We start from the raw sequence: 16815 nt of genomic DNA, 5'->3' as shown, positions 1-16815 counted from the left end.
TTATAGTCATCCGCCTATGGATGACTATATTGTCGAACCACTACAGATCTGTAGTGAATTCTACGTCATCTCCCGCAGTTTATTTTCTTACTTCCCGCTGATTACAAATTATTTATTACCATATTAAACTGATATATTCTATTTATAACTATCTACATATTAATAACATATTATTTTTAAATTATAGCTAACCAATGTAGCTAATACCATTGAAGCACAATAACTTTTAGGTTTAGCAAATTTTACATAATGTGTTATAGGTCCAATTTGGTCAACGATTATAGCCAACGTCATTGGAGATGCTCTAAGAAACGCATCGGTGAGTGTATTAGCCAACACTTACAGAATACTCAAAATTTTATACATGTGCTGCAATGTTCTGTAAGTACTCCTCATTTTACATGCAATCCAAACCGCAGCAATTACAGGAAGACGTATACTATAGGGAAAATCGGCTAGATATACTGCTTAATCGGGCACAATAGGTCAGATGACTTTTACTCTGTTTATGTTGTAGCAAATTTGACATCAAGCGCAATTCTTCGTAGTAAATACGAAGATGCACAGGTATGATTGGTTCATGTAATAATGTTACAATAACGAGACGCATCGGACAGGAGCATTCCACCATCCTATCAGATGAATGGTTACACTTAAAGTGGAAACATATAAAAAAGAAGAAGAACGTGAAAAGTGAGACCATACCTTAACTAGAGTTTGTCCTTAATGTTATGGGTCCGTTTGGGTTAGTTTAAAATAAGTACTTCTTGCTTAAAGTAAACAAGTTAAGTGGAAGTTAGAAGCAAGTTAAGACTTGTAAGTAATTCAAGTGTTTGAGAAAGAAGTGGAAACATGAAACAAAAACTAGTATTTCAACTTCTTATAAGTACTTCTTGATTTTTTTAAACAATTTACCTTTTTTAATGTATTTTTATAAATGTTTGTGTATGCTTATATCATGTTACTATATATCGCACTCACTATATTTTGTCGTGTATCAAGCCGGGGTCTTCATGAAAACAGTCTTTTTACTCTTTTACGAGCAGGGGTATAGTGTGTAAATATTAACCTTCCCAGACCCCGCTTTAAGCGGTAATGCGGTATGTTTGATTTGTTTTGGTTTGGTTAATTTTGGAAAATATTTTCCCATTTTCAAAAGAGGAAGTCATTTTCCTGAAATCCATCGCTTTTTATGATAAACAAACGGAGCCTTAAAAAAATATGGTGGTTCCAACTTCCAACCTAAGAACCTGATCTCGATATGCTAGATAATCACCGACTCTCCTAAAACCTTATGATAGTGAATGTGATCTTATTCTAGTTCATCATTTTGCACATACAAAGTGGTCTTCTCGAATTCATTCTCATTTTGCAGTTTATGAGACTGGCCCATAAGCATAATTATATGGAATCCAGATATTGCAGCCTGTATAGTATACATGGACCAAGGTTGTCACTGTCATTGAGTTTGGTTAAGGGATATACTTGAAAAATGTTTATAGTGAGGGCTGCCATATGCTTTTCAGTTTTTTGTTCATCTTTGAAATCTTCTGCATATTTCTTATCTGTAAGAGCAGATTAATCCGTAGCTTGTAGGGTCTGCATGTTTTTTGAGAGTCAGATCTGCGAAAATTGTTGATATTTTTACTCATGCTGAACAATAATGTTCTCCATTAGTCCATTGTATGTTTATAGTCACAATTCGAAGGCCGTAGTAGTTCATCTCTGTTCTGATTCTTTCGAAAAGTTTGAAGAGATTTACATATGTGGAAAAAAATAGTACACAAGTAAAAGGTGTGAAACAAACATTTGTGACCTATATCATGTGCCACAGTTTACTAGTTCTTCTGTTCTACTCACATTCAATATCTGCCTAGCTTAACTTCTTCCTAAATAAACAGCAAGAAAAGAAAAACAAAAGACCTCTTGTTTTTCCTATATAAAATGACCCTAGTTGCTTCAACAAGAATAATAGAAGAAATAATGAAAGCCTCTTTTTTTTTTTTATTTCTTTAATATACTGCAAAACAATTTCTGCACAATTGAACAATTGGCATGGACCTCAAGAACACAAGAATCATGCCAAATGGGATTTGGTAGGATAAATTATTAGATCGATGAGATTAATATTCAAATATTTCTTCTTAGAACGTATCAATTTGACCCCATAAGCGAAATCACCGGTCAATAGCATGTTGCCATCAGGAGCAGAATTCTATTCTTGAATATCTCTTGTCGGGTCTCTATCTGCATTAGCACACCAGAGATTATTACCGGCAGGAATCAGGATGCCAAGTTGCTAATGTCTGCTATTTTTGGAACACTGTTCTGCATTGTAGTGTCAGTCACAATCGAGACCATGATGGTTTTTTTATTTTTTCTGCATTCTTTCGAAATATATAATGAAACATTACCCATTTATGGAAAATTTTACAATGTGAAAGTTACATCTATGACCAAAATCATGTGCTTGTACAATCCAAATTGGTGTACTGAAATAGAATTCCTGCATCTTTAACATATAAAAAGATTAGATTTGATGAACAGGAAGATAGCGTTCCATTTTGAAAAGATTGCAGGGTCCATTTTGCCTCTGTTTCGATGATATTGCAGTAGGTTTACTATAAATGTTTTTTTTGCTAAATGATTTATTATTAATGTTATCTATCTGATCTCGTTATACTTTCTTTATCATAGTCAGATTACAACAAAGGAGAAACCCCATGTTTGTGGAATTATTTATAAAATAAGGCAACTAAAAAATATTATTGAAAACTAGTGGATACTCTCAGCCTATCAAACAAGAACATGAAATATAGTAGAGAGTTTCCTCACGTTTAAAACTGATTTCACTTTTTACAACATGGTCTACACATAATTATTTCTTCCTTTAGCAAGAGGTTAATAAATTTTACATGTAGTGATACAAACATAATTGTTCAGTTTCATAAGAAGGTGGTTACCCCAGGACCTGAACCCGGGCTTGCACTCCCTTGTGCCAGGCTGCTCTTGTTTGAACACTAGCCGATACAAAAAATAATAGCTGAACAGAGAAAAACAAGATCACACATCACTAGTTAAGCACTAAAGTCTGCAGAATTTTCAATCAATTTTCTTGTGTATGTCCAGTGCAGTAACCTACAGTTACACTTTTCAGGGTAAAACAATACATTTCGTTTGAAAAATTAAGCTGTGCTGTACAGACAGAGTTATAAGTTACAACCAAACTAGTCATTATAATTACTATTACATAAACATAACGGGTTGAGTTACATGGAAACCACTTTGGCATCGGCGACTCTGAACTGTATATGTTTCGCTAGAAAAAATATATTATTGTGCAAAACATGTTTAATTTTCATGTCTTAAATAAATAGTAATCTCCATATTACCATATAACTTTTGCCTAAACATTCAATAGTCATCTAATTTAATCATACAATTTCCTTTCACTTACATTTTCACCATTTGAAAAATATACAGAGCAATAAAAATGCTGACATTCTTTCCTTGCTGATCACTTTATTCTTTCCTCCTCAGTTTCAACAAAGTAACAGAATATGGGTCTGCAGTTTGTAGCTAATTATGTTATCTTCCCTTATCTGCTGCTGTTTCTGGTATCTTCTGAACTCTACCACTCAACTTATTATATAGATATACTTGTGGAGACCAATTTTTTGGTCAGACACATAGTTGATAGTTCCTAATTATGAAGGGACTCGAGGAAGAAATGTTTTTCTTGCAAAATTTTGACTGCTAGATAGACACTAGAGTTCCAACTCTTTCTGTTATTCTAATAACACTCTTTCTCGACTTCTACTAAATGTTCAAGATTTTTTTAACAGATTACATCTAAGCAAACTCATGGAAGCAGAGCCGTGCAGGCGGATGGTATCGACAAGGAAACCAATGTTTTACAACTCCATAGCATGGATGTCCAAGGTCATCCATCAAGCCACATGCATCACATGGACTCTTCACTAATCATGTTCTTCAAACTGGAAGATTTAAAGATGGGAAACACAATGCAAGTCTACTTCCCCAAGAGAGACCCTTCAAGATCTCCTCACTTGCTATCAAAAGAAAAAGCAGAGTCCATCCCCTTCTCACTAGCACAATCCCCTTCCCTCCTCAAACGCTTTTCCTTCGTTCAAGACTCGCCTCAAGCCAAAGCCATGGAAGACACGCTTAGGCAATGTGAGAACAAACCAATCAAAGGAGAAACAAAATTCTGCGCCACTTCTCTAGAATCCATGCTTGATTTCACTCGTTCAATTTTCGGGTTCGATGTAAATATTAAAATTTTAGCCACTAAGCATCAAACAAAGTCACCAACCCTGATTCAAGACTACACAATTTGTCAAGTGCCTGAAGAAATTCTGGCTCCCAAGATGGTGGCATGTCACACTTTGCCATACTCTTATGCAGTTTTTTACTGTCATTACCAAAAGAGTAAGAGCAGAGTGTTTAAGGTTCCGCTGGTAGGCGAGAACGGAGACAGAGTTGAAGCTATCGGTGTCTGTCACTTGGACACTTCTCAGTGGAGCCCGAGCCACCCGTCATTCCAAGTGCTTGAAATTGAGCCAGGGACCTCTCCGGTGTGCCATTTCTTTCCTGCGGATAACTTTGTCTGGGTCCCATCACCTGTCGTTAATTAGACAGTAACAGAAATTGTAATAATCGAGTTTCAGTCTCTGCTTTAAGTTTTTTATGTTTTGTTGCATGCCTGATTTGTGTTGTTAGTCGTTATGTTTGGTTGGTTTGTAATAATTCTGGCACAATCAGAAGATCTATGTACGCTGTATCTTTATTTTTTTTCATTGCTATATTTCTAATAGTTTTCCAATTTCAAACATTATTAAGAATAACAATTATGTGACAAAAAAAAGAATAACAATTAATTATTTGATCACCAGTAAATTTCAAACATTTATTCATATTAATAATTAATAATTAATAATTTAATGACAATTGAGTATCCTCTGTCTTTTTTCTTTTTTACATGTATAACTAGCTCCGAATTTAAATGAGAAAGAATTTCTTTTTTACATTTATAACTAGCTCCGAATTTAAATGAGAAAGAATCAATAAATCAAAAAATATCTTCATAGCTAATTAAAGCGCATCCGATATACGAGACACTTGTAAATCCAACCCATCTTTTCTAGACGAATCATAAAATCCGAAAAACGACAACAATAAATGCATATCACGCTCTTTTAATTCAGTCAGACCTCAAAAATCTGTGTTAACCAAAATCCATTGTTAACAATTGATGCTAGAAGTAGGAGTAATTTAATATTCGAGGACGATGAATAATTTTAATTAAATTCATGAAATTTTGGGATTGATGATTCACACAAACTTAAGCATGGCGATACTCATGGATAGAGATTTCTCCTGGCTATGCAATTTCACGCTGGCAAATCTAAAAGAGTGCGGTTATTGAAAAAAACATAAGAAAGCAAATGTGGGGTTGGATTTGGTGGTGGCAGAGATAATGGAGGTGGACATGAAGACGGGGGCACGGTGGAGGTGGGGTGGAGTTACCGGAGCTGGAGGCAGAGGCGGAGGCGGGGTTGGTTGAGAAATCAGTGGTATTTTTACTTTAGAAATTAGTGATATTTTAGTTGGGCTTGTAGTTTGTAGTAGAATAAGACTTATATATAGTATTTAAACAAGAAATATTTAAAATAGAAATTAAACAAAAATCAAGATAAACCTCGCCCTATATGTCATCATATATCCCTAATACAACATAATCCACTTGAGGTCACTAACTGCCTCACTCAATCCACATGTGACTTACCGAAGCCTAATCAGACTATAATATCTAGTAGATATCGATACAGATAAATTTTGAAGAAAAAAGATGCACATGAGATATCATTATTTATTTCTTGTTGGAAATTGGGGAAGTAGCATTTAATTATCTTTTACCCATATAAACAGTTAGAAGTTTTAGAATTGAGCACCCAAAACATCATCTTAACAATCCAATACAGAAGAATGAAGTTCGGCACTTTCGTTTGTGTTCTACACATTTTGGTAAGTGTATCAATTCATTCAATCTTGAGAATTTTATAGCGGATGTATTATATGATTATATTACTACAGGGCTAGAGGCCACTATTTTATTGAAAATTCCGCAGACAATATATTTTCAACAAACAAAATATATTTTGCATAACAATATATTTTGTAATGCTCTGCTTGCAATATAGACTTCAAAAAATTCAATAAAAATCTCAATTCTATCATTAAATGTCTATTTGTTGATATAGTTTTCAGGTCTTATTTGTGCGAGAAAAGACCCTGAAGACTACTGGAATGGAATAATGAATGGAAAACCGATGCCTCAGGCTATTCAAGATTTTTACTACAAAAATACAGCATCACAGTCTCATTCTCCTTCACCACAAAATTTCAAGACAAACTCCGAAGATGTCCTAAAAAGTTCTGATACCACCCCATACTCATATCTGAAACATGATCCTTCAAAATATTTCAAAACCACACCTCATATGTTTGAAATTCACAACAATGATTTTCAAAAATATTTTAAAACTACACCCCAGATTCTTTATACACGTAACAAATATTATCTCCAAAAAGAATTTGATGATTCTCCACAAGAATTTAAGACTCGCGACAATGATCACTCACCAACAAAATTCGATATTGAATCACAGAAATTCAAGATCCACAATCATAATCATCATCAGAATTCTAAAATCACTCTGCAACAATTCAAGACCCACAAGAATTACCATTTTTAGAATTGTATTGCAAATGTATTCCAATTGTAAAATTGGCGTGTGTTCGTCTTTTATTGAATAAAAGTTAATAAGAATTTATGATTTTCCTAATTTTTTACATATCATAAAAATATAACCAACTCATATAGTCTTAGATTTTCTTTCAATTTGCTTTATATTAACAATGAGGTCTCGTTTCAATGTTGGTACAAATATAGTGTGACAAAAAAAATATGTGAAAATCTCTAGATTTTGTTAATACGAGATACATTCAGAATTAATATTTAATTATCTTAATATTGTATATGAATGAATATTTTATATCGTAACGTCCTCGTCAGGTAAAAATGGATAACTCCTAAGCCCAAACAGTAACTCTCTAACCATCATGAAATTGTGGGATAATGTCGCCAATTTTTGTGTCCAGAAACCCATCACATTTTCCCAAAAAATTATGAAATATTGATATAATTGATGGTAGTAATTGTACTTATAAACAGAGACGGACTTATAGTGTAGGTAGTGGGGGGATGGGCCCTCAGTGAAATTTGTCCCACTGATTTATAATTTAAAGTAAAAAGGAGGGTGACCCTATTAATCAATTAAAGATGCTCCCAATACCCAATAATTTATTTAACCTAATTCATTTTATTTAATCAATATTAATCTAAATTCACAGCCCTTGAAAGAAGAGAGTAGATGGTGAAAAGTGTGGACAAAAAATTACACGGCGTGCTGACGAAATGATTATACATCCTTCAACAAATTATGAATAATTTTTATATGTTGTGTAATGTCGGTTCGCCACTGCTTATAAACTAAACTAATATCAACGTTATTGTCTGATATAAGACCAGAGCGTTACAATAATATAATGTTTGTCCCTCTCCCTAGACTAAGTAATTTCCCGTCTACTCTTCATCTCCCAACACTCCAATCTAATTTTCGTTAGTAAATTTTCTTCAACAATATAGTTTGAACCAACAATTAAATACTCTTTCCAAATATGAAAAGTGAATATTTATAATTAGTTAAAAATCAGAATAGTCTGATTGATAAATAAAGAAATATATATGTTAAATATATATTGTTTGTGGCTATTAATTTTTAGATGAAGTTTTTTCTAGAAATTCATTATTTCTTTAAACTTCAGCAAAAATACATTTGTTTTTCTATTGTTTTTAAAAACTTTACCGTCCATATTTTTGTATTGATTTTTTTGCCAAACGGTGACATATAAAAAGTGGTGGGATCCATTAACTATTTTGGTAACTTTTGAAATGTAAAGAATTTTATGGGACATCTAAAAAAGAAATTGTAAAAAAATGGCTGGGACAAAGAGAGTATTTTTTATTATCTTAAGGATCTCATTACCAATTAATAATATAAAATAATGAGTCCTAGTGATTTTGAAAATCTATTTCAGTGTCAACTCTAATCGTAATTTCTATTTTTGTTACATATTATTATTTTAATAATAAATTTGAGGGAAAAATGAGAAGAGGAAAAAGTAAAGAAAATGGAGGAAAATGATTTTTTTTTTATTAATATTAAATAGGTAAGGAGCGAAGTTAGGCTTGAAAATTTGGGCCCGTAATTTAGGCGGTTACTACCAAACAGGGGGGTACTTTTTTTTTTTTTTTGAATTGTGAAACGTAAACTACTAAAGATGTGAGAGGCTGAAGTTTTGAGCGCTCCTGGAGAGGCCCAACTATTTTTAAATCAGTACCCGGCCTGCTGAAACCCCAAAATCCCAATTTCAAATCCCTAATACCAGCTCAGTATACATACATAATCTATATCTATATTTTCAAATCCCATAGGCTGATGAGGCTAAAGAGGCAGAAGCGTCACCGCAGGACTGTGAGGTTTTTCACAGCTTGTTTTGGATTTAGAGACCCTTTCAAGGTTCTTTGTGATGGCACTTTTATTCATCATCTTGTAGCTCATGATATCAATCCTGTTGATACTGCTCTCTCTAATCTACTTGGTGCTGAAGTTAAGCTTTTTACTACTAGGTCTGTCCTTTTTTGCGCTTTTTTAATGTTGGGTTTGTTTCAAATTTCATTTTTAGGGTTACCCTTTTGTTTACTTGGCTAATTTCAGCTGTTTGTTTGTTGTTTTGCTGCTTAGATGTGTTCTTGCCGAATTGGGTCGTCTGGGGAATGCTTATAGTGATTCTCTTAGCGCAGCTCGTAATTTTATGGTTGCAAGGTTAGAGCTTTAAATGTTTTTCGGCTTCAAGGGGATGGGGAATTACTTGTATTGAGATATTGAGTGAATGAGTGAATTGAAATATTGTGTATTTTGCTTTGAACAAGATTGTTTCTTGTTGGTTTTACCTGATATCGAGGTTTTTTTTTTCAGATGTGACCATGATAAGAGAAAGAGTGCAGTGGATTGCATTACTGAAATTATTGGTGAAAACAATGCAGAGCACTTCTTTGTTGCTACGCAGGATGCTGATATGCGGAATGGGTTGCAGGAGGTTTGTGCATTTTTTCGCCTTTCCAATAAAATGCATACTGATGATTTTACATGTAGATGGTATCCTATGAACTTGATAATTGAAAGCTGTGATTTTTACTTTTTGTGTAAATGGATAGATGTGATTGTGTAAAACAACTCTCTATAGGTCTTCTTGTTAATTGATATCTTAATCAACATCTATCTTAAGACTATTATAGATTTTTCTTTCAGATGGCCCATAGATCTCATTGCTATACATTAGACCTGGCAATTTGTGTGTGTGTCATGTACTTTTGTGAAGTTATACATGACACAATATGGGTTTGTGTGCTCCGTGATGTGTTCAGACAATTAATAGCTAGAATTTATTATTTAACAAATAGATATATGAACTTAATATATATTACAAATATATATATATTTTTTTGAAAAGATGAACCTGTATATATTAAACTTTCTCAGAATCAAGAGTACAAGCAATGAAATCAGGAGCAGTATGATGCCACTCCTGCAGACCTAATTCAGAATACGTGGCCTTTGCTAGGAAGTGGGCAACCGTATTCGCAGACCTATGAACAAAAACAACTGACACTTCCTCAAAGTGTTTAATTAATTCTGTACAATTAGCAGCGATGGTATCAAAGTAAGAGTTTCCGATACTTCCATTCACTGCATCGACCAAAAGCTTGGAGTCTGATTCAAAATTGCACCTGGTATATTGCCACTTTGACGTCCAAATCACAGCCTCCTGCAGACTTAGAGCTTCAGCTATCCTAGGTTGTATATCACCCTCTAACGCATTGCACCTCGCTCGAAGGAACTGGCCTTGAGAGTCCCGAATCACACACCCCATACCAGCCAATCCTGAGCTTTGATTACACGCAGCATCAATGTTTATTTTAACCCATCCTGTAGGTGGTTTACTCCACAATCTGTCGCCCAGTTGCTGATGTGAAATTGTCTTGGCACTAGCCTCCTTTACACGCTTCCAGTCCGTCAACATATTAAAAACCATTGCTTTCAATCCAAACACTGATTTATTAACATGTTCCCACACCCATTGATTACGTCTGTACCACAATCCCCAACACATTAATCCCACCATTGCACATTGATCCTTACTCTTTGTACTGAAGACTCGTTGCAAAATTGTCTTTACTGTATCTTGAGGTAATACTGTAAGTATACTCTCGAAACCTGTACCACTCCATATCTCTTGAGCAAATTCACACCGGAACAGAACGTGAACAGCATCTTCTAATCCAGATTGACACCATGTACATCCCAAATTTATGTTAACACGCTTAGCATGTAAGGCCTCCGCTGTAGGTAAGCAGTCTCGACAAGCACGCCAGAGGAAATTTGTAACCTTCCCTGGTAAATTTAGGGACCACATCTTCCGCCAAAAGTTTCGTTCAGTAAATACTTGCTCCCCTTGTATATGCCTATAACAACTCCTCACAGTGAATTTACCCTTCTCCTCCAACGGCCAGAACCATGTATCATCTCTGTTTACTTGTGGCAGCGGTATCTTACGAATCAAGCCCCTATTGCGGGCATTAAAAATATCGCTGATCACATCTTCATCCCACTGCTTCTGACTCTCATCCATGAGATTATTTACAATATATATTACAAATATATATTGTGTATAAACATGTAATTTGATTGATAATATATAAAATCTTTATATTTGTCTGAATGAATATATTTTTTCAAGGGAAAATAAATTCTTTCATTTTTAAACTATATGTTGTTTTGGGTATAGGTCCCTGTACAAATTTTAAGTATTATATCGATACCTGAACTTCCAAATTTTCTATATTATATCCTTCCGTCTAAATTTGATCAACTGATGAGGATAATGTGAGAAAAATAGAAGAAAATAGTTCAATTGTGAGTAGATAATTACATGGCAAAAATAAGCACGGACAGCTCACGCCATACTCAATATAACCCAAAAACAATATTTTCCCCCTCATCATCTCTTCTCAACGTTAAGTGCAGGAAGAAAATTAGGCTTCTTCGAATTGGGGATTATAGTTATTTCACTCGTGCTCAATTTAGTATGAATCTTTAATTCAATGTCCATTCACTTGTGTTCATTTTCACTTACTAGTTAAACTATCTGAGCATACAGAATTGAACTTTTATAGAGATACAAAATTCAGTGCACTTGATTCTTTACAAGCACAACCTCATGACAAATGCACAAACAAAAACTACAAATCCAAATTTGTACAATTCTAAGTGACTAATTTCTGCATCTTTATTCTTTCATCTTCAACTTGAGTTCCAAATCTCTAACCTCCATCTTCTCCAAAGCGCAAGTCTTGCCTCCAGTGCAGCAACTCTATACATCATTTCATCTGTCCTCAAAGATTGATCAATATCATCATACCATGTAAAGAAACCACATGACTTCTCTCTCACGTTGTAAAATGGACATCCAAAAAACCTCTTACCTCTACTATGGGGCTTTTGTGATGTCCACATCGGGCACTCAAACCTGCATTTGCATATTATTGGCAGTTTTTGAGATGCCAATGAGCAACTTGTGTTGCTACTTGCACTCGATGTCATGCTAATTGTTAGCGAATTAAAATCCCCAAATGTTATATATAAGAACCCTAATCCCCAATTTAGAGATTGTATGTAATATATGCCAAGATCGTATGTAATATAATGGTAAAAAGAAACATGTGCAGATTTTGTGACTTTACTTTTCATGTTACCGCCACTCAGTCTCCAAACCATTTCTTTTTTAAAATTTTCATTATCCACATCAGCAAAGACTAACGTCTGTTAGTCAAGATGGAAGGATGTAAAACAAGATTATTTGAAAGTTCAGGACCTCAGGTATCAATATAATACTTAAAATTGTATGGACCTATACCAAAAACAACATACAGTTTAAGGACGAAAGAATTTTGTTTCCCCATTTTTTAATAAATAGTAATAGAGATATATAAATATATTTATTTCGTGTTGTGTCCTCAGAGTAACCTAAATACGATACCAAGTCTGACCACGTACTTTTATGTTCGTTAATGGTAAACACAAAAAGTAGATTATCGTGTCACGATATTGTTGGGTATACAAGTGGATTTTTTTAATCATTCTTGAGTAGGGCAAATGTTAAATATATTTGAGCACTACTTGGATAGTGCTCTGTAAATATTTGTGTCAGGGCACTGTGCTTGGGAAGAGTGATGTCATTCTCTTCGCTGTCATAATCAACGACAAGTTGCTGTCTTGTTATGTACTAATCAACGACAAGTTGCTGTCTTGTTATGTACTTTTAATATGGATACAACACATCTGATATGCTAGACAAAGCTTCCTGCAATGTTTGGATAATTTGATAAGCCTATAAGCTAAAGCTATGAATATTCTCAATATTAAGCAAGTTATTTCTTACATAAAAAATAGTAGCAATTATAAATTACAAACAAAAAACTTGATGGAAATCATAGTAAGATTAGTATTTGCAAGTTTAGAGAAAGGGAAGTAAATTCTGTACTCTATAAGTTTTGGCAACTCGTTTGATCGGCGAATAAATTCTGTTTTCTAATAATATTGCTGAAACATTTCAATATGCAGTGATATACCCACGTGTTTATTATGTCTCTTTCCTCGTGTTGTGTTTTCACATACCAATCGTACAAGCATACATATAACATTTGCGGAGACAATAATTGATAGTACCTTTTAAGAAGATATTGCCACAGACTTGTTACTAGCTGCGGTTCCTTTGTAGTAAAATGTGCATTACAGTATTCAAACTTATTATCTTTAAGCAATGTAATGCACTCTTAGTGCTTAGGAACTATCATCTGTTATGTGGGTCAGCCTGCATTTTGAATCTAATTATATTGAATTTTTTTATTGCAGATACCTGGTGTGCCATTAATATTTGGCCTGCGTAACTCCCTACTTCTTGAGCCATTGTCAAATTCTCAACGCCATTTTGCAAAATCTGCTGAAGAGGAACGATTGCATCTAAATGACTTGGAGTTGAAAATGTTGAACATGAAAAAGTATAGTAGACCAGTTTTGAAAGAAGAGGATTCCCCTGATATGCATGAAGGTATGGACCATAAAATTATGGGGTCCAAACCCATTAAGTTATTTGGTGAGGAAAAGAAAATAGACCCAAAGGATAAAGTTCAGTTCAAGAGGAAAAAAGCCAAGGTAACATCCTGTTTCCAATTCTTGCCTTGCCCATTGTTGCCTACTCTGGTCATAGTTCATTTGACATATGTGAACAAATCACTATTTTACAAAATTCGAAATAAACTTCTAAGAGCAAGTCCAGTAGGTTACTTAAATGAACTCCTAAACTCACATTTTGGTAATGTATAAAAAAAATTGTACTCCAAGTCTCCAACACTATCCTAGTGATTACCTAAATCACTAGCACATCCCCAAATTTTCTAGCCTTTACCTATTTTTTAGGTAACCTCTAGTCATTACCTATTCAATATTTATGAATAAAAAATTCATTCCCCTCCTTTTTTCTTTATCTTTTCCCTCCTTTCCCCCTCCTTTCCCTCAAATTTATTATTGAAATAATAATAAGGAACAAAAATACGGATTGCTATTGGAGAGTTGACACTAAAAATATATTCCCTAAATCACTAGGACTCACTAGGATGTATTGTTTTATATTATTAATAGGTAATAAGATAAGTAATCTATTGGACTTGCTCTAATGTGACACTTCATGTCTTCACCAGTGTGATACCTGGTGTGTTGACAGTGAATTACCTTATATATTCAGGGAGTATTATACTCCAGAAAAGAGCGAATATACTAGGTTATTAGTATACTAAGGGATTTACATCTGTATATCTACTGTTGCGGAGTGCTAACTAGTAACTACACAATTTGATGACGTTATTTTCTTTACTATGATAATTTTTCTGATTACTCTCTTGTAATTGCCAGGGCCCTAACCCACTTTCATGCAAGAAGAAGAAAACCCAAGGAACCCAGAATAATGCTCCAAAAAAGGTGAGTGTTTATGGATTTGTGAAGTGTTTATAATTATAGTGATTATATAGGAGACTAAATAAATAGTTCCTTCATAGCATAATGTATTATTATGAGTCCAAAGACGACTAACAAAATTTTCTCTATTTTATGTGGAAATTCAATTACAGGAAACTAAGGATGCTGAACAAACAGTGAGAAGCAGAAGTCGGAAAAGAAAAAGGCCGCATAAGAGCAAAACTGTTGAGTCAACTATTAATCAGTAGGCATAGGCATGGCAGCAAAAATATGAGAGCTGAAATATCAGTAATGAATGAGTTGAAGTTACCCTTGTTATGGGTATTTCCTAGTTTTGGTAGTCAGAGACCAGATGTTTAAATGTCCGAGCTCCCTTGATATGAAACAAACTGTTTAATCTGTTTAGTTATAGAATGGCTATCATTGTTTTGAGATAGTTGCCAAAGTGTGCTTTGTAATTTGTTTTTTTTTCTTTCGCAATTTTTTTGTGATGGCAAGGCCTATTAATTCAATGCCGAACAGTTTAACAACTTTCCTGATTGTTTATTTGTTGGCAACTTTGATCCTGTGCGGAATTGTGAACCTGTAAAGCAATAAAGTTATTGAACCGAAATGTCATTTTTTTGGGACTGAACTAGATCAAAATTCTACCAAGGACTGGATGGTTTCTGAAATATAATCGGGTTTGGTCCGGTCCACCACTGGTTCAATCGAAAAGAAACAATATAATTTTTGAAATAATTCGGTTTGGTCCAGATTTGGCCCAATCCAAAAGATTGTAATTTTTTAATAAAAAGTTATATTATAAATAAAATTTAAAATCATGATATATCAAAATTAATGAACCAATCAATTTACAAAGTACTCCTTCCGTCCCTTTTTACTTGTCCCTTTTGAAAAAATAACGAAATGTTAAGTGGATATCTTGTTTTCATACATATCCTTAATAAATGTAATGAATTAGATAGAGTTGTGTGTATATATATGCTAGTCAAACATTGGAAATTGTTACATTTTGAAAAAACATACAAAAAATTGCTTTGAAAAGAGGAGTGGACAAGTAATTTGGGACAAATTTTTTTTCAAAAGGGACATGTAAAAAGGGACGGAGGGAGTAGATATTATAGTTATTGGCCGTAAGAGATATAATATATATATGGAGTAATATATAATATAAATCTATATTTATATTATATATTAGGGGAATTATCTTGTATACTGTTTTTCAATCTTATTTTCAAAAATACTACCTTCTCCAATCTTATTTTCAAAAGTACTACCTTCTCTATAATATTTTCAAAAATTATTGTGGTTGCATAGGCAACCATATATGCAACTGAATTCCTGATTTCAAGTTCCAGTTTTCAAGTTTTCAAACTGAAACTTGAAATCAGGATTTGTAGTTGCATATATGGTTGCATATGCAACTACAGTATTTTTGAAAATATTTTAGATAAGGTAGTATTTTTGAAAATAAGATTGGATAAAGTAGTATTTTTGAAAATAAGATTGAAAACGTGGTTATGTATAAAAAAAACCCCATATATTATCTGGTTTATGAACTGATTTTATTTTAGGAATCAGACCAAAAGATTTTTATTCGGGATATTCGGTCCGATTGAATAAATCAAATTTTCAAAAAATTAGATCCGAACTGGACTGAATTCATACGATTTGATTCGATTCGATTCTTACCCAAGGAGTATGTTTGTTCATTGAATGCTTCATACTTCATGCATGTACAATTTGTAAAGACAATAATCTCATCCGAAACTAGATAGACGACGAAAACATATACATCATAACAGAATTTGTCATTGAACATTTCATTTTATATACATGAGAGTTAAGTTTTATGAATTCTACATTTTTATTGGAATATTGGAGTACACTATGTTCTGTAAGAACTTAAAATATTGTAAAATATATTATTTTTCGAATGATATTCTGTAAATATTATTATTATATAAAAAATCTTACGGATCCTATACATTTTACAAGTAGAACATTATAAAATATATTACTTTATAAAATATGCTTAGCTTACAAAACATACATGTGCATGTTGCATAACATACATATTGTACTTGAGATTTGTCAGGTTTTATTGAAATAATGATCGTAAGACATGTTTTTGCAAAATAACATGTTTTACAAAATATTTTATTTGTGAAACATTAATGGATGTAACATCCGAGGACATCCATTGATGTAAAATCCACATCGATTAGATAAGAGAGTATTTGAGCCTTTATAAGTACAAACAAATAATTAATGTATACCAATTTGCTAGCACTCATGGGTCGACCTGTGATGGGTAGTTGGATCCGGTTTGCATACTTGATGTTATAAATGATATTAGAGCTATGTCTGGCCGGAAGTGCAAAAGCACTGCCCGGGTCTGATACCATTTATAACATAACAAGCCCACAACTTGATGCATTGGTATACATCGTTATTTACTTGCTTATAAAGTCCCAAATACTCTCTAATCGATGTGGGATGTTATAATAGAACTTGACTATAATATTTAATATAAGAATAATTAATGATGTAAAAATATATAAAATAATAA

At 33.4% G+C, this 16815-nt stretch overlaps 2 protein-coding genes across 2 annotated transcripts; both read left to right on the top strand.

Moving 5' to 3' along the window:
• Positions 1 to 3455: 3455 nt before the first annotated feature.
• Positions 3456 to 4820, top strand: LOC108225520 (BURP domain protein USPL1). The gene is made up of 2 exons (XM_017400407.2): positions 3456 to 3617; positions 3846 to 4820. The coding sequence occupies exons 1-2, from the start codon at positions 3561 to 3563 to the stop codon at positions 4656 to 4658; spliced, it is 870 nt and encodes a 289-aa protein (XP_017255896.1). The 5' UTR covers positions 3456 to 3560; the 3' UTR covers positions 4659 to 4820.
• Positions 4821 to 8423: 3603 nt separating this feature from the next.
• LOC108224962 (uncharacterized) lies at positions 8424 to 14771 on the top strand. Its single transcript, XM_017399735.2, has 6 exons — positions 8424 to 8776; positions 8892 to 8972; positions 9126 to 9246; positions 13122 to 13421; positions 14178 to 14243; positions 14393 to 14771. Exons 1-6 carry the CDS (start codon positions 8586 to 8588, stop codon positions 14486 to 14488), a joined length of 855 nt encoding a protein of 284 aa, XP_017255224.1. The 5' UTR covers positions 8424 to 8585; the 3' UTR covers positions 14489 to 14771.
• The last annotated feature ends 2044 nt before the right edge of the window (positions 14772 to 16815 follow it).

The sequence above is a fragment of the Daucus carota genome, chromosome 6, assembly GCF_001625215.2.
Source record: "Daucus carota subsp. sativus chromosome 6, DH1 v3.0, whole genome shotgun sequence".
Classification (NCBI taxonomy): domain Eukaryota; kingdom Viridiplantae; phylum Streptophyta; class Magnoliopsida; order Apiales; family Apiaceae; genus Daucus; species Daucus carota.
Note: the sequence above shows the minus strand (reverse complement) of the source record. Positions and strands in the feature narration are given on the sequence as shown.

What these genes read in the sequence shown, in the direction of transcription:
- LOC108225520 (XM_017400407.2), top strand. Translation starts at nt 3,561, where the DNA reads ATGGGTCTGCAGTTTGTAGCTAATTATGTTATCTTCCCTTATCTGCTG. An exon ending in CTTATCTGCTGCTGTTTCTG is followed by an intron (nt 3,618 to 3,845) that starts GTATCTTCTGAA and finishes TTTTTTTAACAG; the next exon opens with ATTACATCTAAGCAAACTCA.
- LOC108224962 (XM_017399735.2), top strand. Translation starts at nt 8,586, where the DNA reads ATGAGGCTAAAGAGGCAGAAGCGTCACCGCAGGACTGTGAGGTTTTTC. An exon ending in TGCGGAATGGGTTGCAGGAG is followed by an intron (nt 9,247 to 13,121) that starts GTTTGTGCATTT and finishes TTTTTATTGCAG; the next exon opens with ATACCTGGTGTGCCATTAAT. An exon ending in AGAATAATGCTCCAAAAAAG is followed by an intron (nt 14,244 to 14,392) that starts GTGAGTGTTTAT and finishes ATTCAATTACAG; the next exon opens with GAAACTAAGGATGCTGAACA.